Source organism: Phytophthora infestans, genomic scaffold (genome assembly GCF_000142945.1).
Source record: "Phytophthora infestans T30-4 supercont1.5 genomic scaffold, whole genome shotgun sequence".
Classification (NCBI taxonomy): Eukaryota; Oomycota; class Peronosporomycetes; order Peronosporales; family Peronosporaceae; genus Phytophthora; species Phytophthora infestans.
The window spans coordinates 1559313-1565101 of NW_003303754.1; the positions used below are offsets into that span (position 1 = coordinate 1559313).

The window sequence follows — 5789 nt, forward strand, 5'->3', positions numbered from 1 at the left end:
TACGTAAAAAATCACAAGAGCCGAATTTTTAAATGTTGTGATACCTATGTATGAGTAACTACGAATTTCTTATTTGTTCGAGTAAGTACGGACCCCCCCCCCTTTTAAAGTAATTAAAGCGGGAGGAATCAGCAGTGGAGGCCGCAGCCCCGGCGAGGATGTCGGCAAAGGGAGCGCCACCGCAAGGAGAAGACGGCTCTACAGATGGAGGTACGGGCTCAAGGCATCGTGGTACTCGTGCTGCTTCCGCCACCTGACGATATTTTGTTTGTTTATAGAACGTCGTGCTAGTTTGCGATACCACAAGTCAGTCGGCTACGTCCGCGCTGCACAAGGGCTCACCACGGACCCTGTGGACGATGATATGTCGATGACCTGTCAGCCACCCAAGCGCATGTGATGAATGAAGATGCTGACATGGAGGGTCTGGTGAACGAGGGCGAGGTCTACGACGCAGGCGCAGACGGGGACACCGCAGACGGAGAAGCCGCTAGCCCGACGCCACATTAGACGCAAATGTAGCGACAGAGGCCGCACACGGAGATTCTGCAGGCGGAGAAGTCGCTAGTGCAGACGCCGCAGACGGATACGCCGCTAGTCCAGACGGCGTACACTCACGAGCTACGGCACCTGTCGAAACAAGACCTGCTAGTCAAGTTAGCCTCGGTATGCTGCTTGCTGTGTTGCTTTGTGTGCTGTTTTGAAATGTTGCTAACTTACTGTGGCTGTTGATATTAAAGATGCGGCTCGCCAGTTTGTGACAATTACCCGACAGAACGCCGAAGCTGAAACTACTACAAGCAATGCCAGAATAAGTTGTCAGTCAATTGCGGGTTGAAGTCATAACCGCAAAAGAAAAAGTCTCGAACGGAGTACGAAGATTCGGATTGTGATGACGCAGTAACAGCTGCGTTTTCCCAAGCGTTCCAAGTTTAATTATGGGGGACAAATCCGCCATGCTACTTCCTCTCAGACTGTGTCGGTGGGACGGCGCCTACCTCAACGAAAGACTAAAACGTGGGAAGAGCGAAAGAAGATGCTAAAAACGCATAAGCCTGTGGATAACTTTGTGCCAGCGCTTCCAGTCAAAACATTCAGCAACTGGACTGAGTTTCAGACAGCACTCGAAAGGTACGAGACAGAACTTTTTCTGCACTACCGTATTTGAAGCTCTGAAACTCGGGAGAAGCACAACAGGTAATCTTCAATTGGGGTTGACGAGTGGTGTCTGAATAGGATATAGAAACGCTTTTATTATTCTATTTCGATTGTTGTATTACTTCCGTGTTGCTTAGCCGCCCAGGAGCTCTACCCATTCGGGAGCGTCTATCGCACAGTTTTAAGCGGATGCGGTGTACGCACGGGGTAATGCAAGCGCCACGCGGGGAAGGTCGACGAGACCATGGCTGGAGGTACACCGGGTGCGAGGCAAGCTTTACGATTCGATCAGCAAAAGTTGTAAAGAAAGGGGTTGCCGAATGGGAAGTCGCCGTTCAATTGGACTCGGAGGTAAGAATGTTTGACATTATGTGCTTCGTTTGTGAGCACCGACTTATCATTTAATCGTTTTCTGTAGATCGCGAAGCACAACCACAAAACCAACAAGACAATATACCATTCGTACCGCGGAGCAACGTCGATGCCTCTGTCGTCCAAGGTTCGAGAAGACCTCGAACGTTTGGCAGACATGAAGGCCAGCACTGCAGATATCAGCCGATATTTTTCTGATAAGCTTGGTGGGTGCTTCTGGTGACCGTGACGAGGGTGTGTCAGTCAAAAACAATTTTATCAATTTATATTAACACTGCTGTTTTATTTTTGCTTTAACAGATATGGTTCTGATTTCACAGCAAACTAGAAGCATTTTGCAAGAAGTGTTGGGATCTACAACAGTGGAGCGGACCAGGGTGCTACTGGATGCATTTGTGGAGGAGGACAACAACGACGTTCTTCTTGTGCAAGATCAGATGGGTCATAACTATGCAGCCATCGCTGTAAAAGACATGCTTCGAGCAGTGGGGCGACAGTTTGGTAATGGACTAGACGCGCGGTGCCAACAACTTGGGGTATCATTTGGGTTAGTATGATATTTACAAATTACTATTCATTTCGTCTAGCAACTAACGTTACTAACAATTTATATGAATGAATTGTACACAGGGCCTTGATAGTTACGTCAGCTACTGGAAGAGGCATCCCGATTATTGATTTTCTTGCACTAGATCAAAAGGCTGTTACGATGGAGTACATTGTTTTTCAAGCGGCATAACCCATTTTGGAAGCGAATCCAGACAATTGGCATCGACAAAGACTTGTGGAATGGCGCGTGCTTGAAAAGGCGTTCCCTCCCACCAAAGTATTTTATGTCAGTTCCACGGCGCTCACGTACTGGGGGAAATAGTTTGCAGAAGACCAAAATTTAACCTGAAGATGGCACAGCGGGACACGATGGAAGCTGCGTTCGCAAAGCTCGTCTATTGGTACGGAGAAGCTCACTGAGATGTTGTGTTACTTTTTATGTTGCTGACTGACTGTGCTGCTCTTTATGCTGCTGACGCACTTGGTTGCTTTGTGTGTTGCTGAATATAACATTGGGTGGTGTTTTTAATGTACTTTCAGTGCAATTCAAATGAGCTTCGATTTAGAGCTGGCTGAGTTCACGAAAGTCTCCAAGAAAGAGTGTCCCGAGCTACTCGAATACTTCGCAGCAAACCGGAAAATGTGCGTGTCAATGTGGACAAATCACGTACGAAGTGAATATTTCTCAGCTGGCAATACCACTACCAATCGAAACGAATCAAATTGGAACCAGATAAAACTTCTTCTGGGCAAAAGACCTCGACTCGACGCGACAATCAGCGGGCTGCTGGCACATCAAAGAATAATCGTCCGGCAGGTTCTTGCTACTATGGGAAATCATGCATCTACCTCTCGTCTACCGGGAACTGTTCCAGACTTTCTAAGTTTCGTTTATAAGCACTTAAGCCACGATTTATTGGCTAAAGTACGCTCGCATTGGGTCTATTTTATGGTTTATTCGATGAACACTACGTGCACAAAGGAAAAAGGTGGAGCTGGTATGTGGAGCGTGAGATCCAATGGGTACACTTATGAATGTAGCGATTTCGGGTGGACTTGTTCGTGCTCATTCTATTGCAGTTACAACCTACCGTGTCAGCACTTGATGTATGTTGCTGAGCATGTCCATCGTTTCGAGTAGCTACCTGCCATGACTGTTCACGAACGCTGGGATATGATGGCGATGGTGGAGCTGGAGAAGGGTTTCAGAGATGGTATATCATCGCTTCAAGCTGTGGAGGTCTCGATGAAAGTGGCAGGTCCCGCTTATGAACATGATGGTTTGACGCAAAAGAAAGAGTGAGCGAACGCGGTCGAAACTCAACTTGATTCGGTCGATTTGGTCGAAGCGACCCATCATTATTCCTCAACACAAGAAGCAACCCATGACTCAACTCAAGAAAAACATTATCGAAGTGGCGGTGGAGCCCAGCGTAAGCATAAATGCCGTGTCGTATACGTAAAAATGCGGCGCCGAGAGCATGCCAACGTTGTTGCACTGTCATCAGAAGAGAAATACTGCTATACAAAAGCTGTGTTTGAACCTGTGATGGAGCATCTAGCGGAATTACCGAGTCCTGCATTCTACCCCGCCCTGAAGGCCTGGAAAACAGAAGTTAACAAAGGTCTACACGATTTTAGATCATCGGAAGAGCAAACATTAGACGCTACAACAGTGCCAGATGAAGACGGATCAGGAGAAGACTTGGATGTTATCGACACTACGTCTGACATAACGTCAGCAGATCTCATTGAAACTATAATTTCATTCGTGAAATGGAGAAAAGTGAGCTCGATCTGCAAATAGATTCTTCAAGGGCCGAGTCGTCGCAGGAAAGTGAGCTTGGTAGTCTTACCTCACGGAATAAAACAGCTCCAGCCAGTGACATTGACATCGCCACCTCTTTCACTTCGGCGAATCCTGGCGTGACGCCCGGATTAAAGAACTGTTACCCGACAAAAGCCGCCGTCACGGTAAAATCTACGGAAGAACCACCCAGTGTGAAGAGCTATTACCCCCCCCCCCAAAAAACAAAAAAGGTGCAGTAAAGGCAGAAGCGACCAAGAAAAGTTTGAAAAAAGCTGGAACACAAGGAGGCCGTCTTGAAATGCTATGTTTTCCAAACCCAAACCACGAAGCAATCAACGAAAAAACTAAAGCAAGCTCGGCTGAAGAAACTTGCAGGACCTAGTAAGCTAGCCGTCATTACGTTACCGGACAAACATGTGCCATCTGGGTCTCGCGTCATCGTGTGGGCAACAAATACTTCCGACCGGTACCATGTCAGCGAGATCTTGGCAGGTTACCCAACGAGCTTGGACGACGATTTCATGAATGCGCGTGTTGCACACAGCTGTCGAGAGTCTGTGTCTCCCAAGGACTACATCTACAACTCTGTGATTCTCAAACTGCTAGTAATCAAGCTGAAAGCGGTCATTGAAGCAGAACGGAAGAAGCGGCCCAAGTCGAAGTATTTCAACCCCGTGGCACCGCGACAGCAACACCGAAGCCATTGTTGCATATTTGCCTGGTGGAACGCCACGATTTACAAGGTAAGCTTTTGTTGTGTTGCTTGTTGGGTTGCCCGGTGTGTTGCTTGTTGTGTTGCCCGGTGTGTTGCTCGGTGTGTTGCTCGGTGCGCTGCTGTGACTGACTTGCTTATTCAACGTTGATGGTTGCTGTACAAATCCGTTACAACAGTGAAGCTGTCTTTAAAAAAGTCGGAGTTTTACAACGTGGTAAAAACAATCAACGCATGGAGAGCTGACATGGAATGGCTGCAAAAGACCAAGTTGGGCAATATACTTGCAAACCCTGAGTTGTTTAAAGCGGAGACTGATTCGGACGACACTTTCTTACTGTCGGCGGGGGGGGGGGGTATCAGGAGCTGGCAAACGAAGTGGTGGTACAGCTCTAGAGTGCTTGTTTAAGTTCTACTTTCCGAATATCAAGTGGTGAAGGCACCGTTAAGGTCGACACGCTCGTTAGAATGCTTGCGCGTGACAGAATGCTCTCTGATGTCATTATCAATTTCAGTGTTCGATGCATCTGCAATGCGCTGCGGGATTGCTACGCATTGGATTCATTTTCTCCAACTATGGGATGTCCTAAACCACCACAGTCACGGATTTCAAACTTTCACTACCTTGTGTTGCCTCTGCAATTAAGCAGCATCCATTGGGGTGCCGTCATCGTCGCCATTGCTTACAAAAGAGAATCGGGCTTTCCTTACTACTACGAACCAATGTGCGGACCTTCGTATAGCGATACGATGGAAGCGACTTACACGTCTACGGCTGTGCCATTTTTGAAAGCGTAGCATGCTAAAACCATGCCGAATGAAGATTATCCAGTGGAGAACAGTAAAGTATGGTTAATGTTGCCAAAGCAGCCCGATGGAACATCGTGTGGTGTGTTGACTATTGCCCAATTTTATTCCGTGTTGAAGAACAGCTTCCCGCTTGCACAAGATGCCGTTACAACGGACGATATCGCAATTATGCGGCTTCGTATCATGTGGATGATAGTTATGCGACCAGAATTTAACACTGTAGCAAACAAAATTGCTATGGAGATAGAGGCGACCGACTTAGAGCTACTTGCGACCATAACACTATAACACGAGCAGTTGCCTTCGCTAAATGGTATTTTTTTTTTTAGTAGTTACGCCATCTCGTCTTCTTCCTGTGAGTCTTCTTTCTCTGAGTTT

At 47.2% G+C, this 5789-nt stretch overlaps 1 protein-coding gene across 1 annotated transcript; it reads left to right on the forward strand.

The window, feature by feature from the left end:
• Positions 1-3855: 3855 nt before the first annotated feature.
• On the forward strand, positions 3856-4997 carry PITG_04152 (uncharacterized protein; the record flags this gene model as incomplete). The annotated part of the gene is made up of 3 exons (XM_002905807.1): positions 3856-4053; positions 4255-4632; positions 4965-4997. 3 exons carry the CDS (start codon positions 3856-3858, stop codon positions 4995-4997), a joined length of 609 nt encoding a protein of 202 aa, XP_002905853.1.
• Positions 4998-5789: the final 792 nt, after the last annotated feature.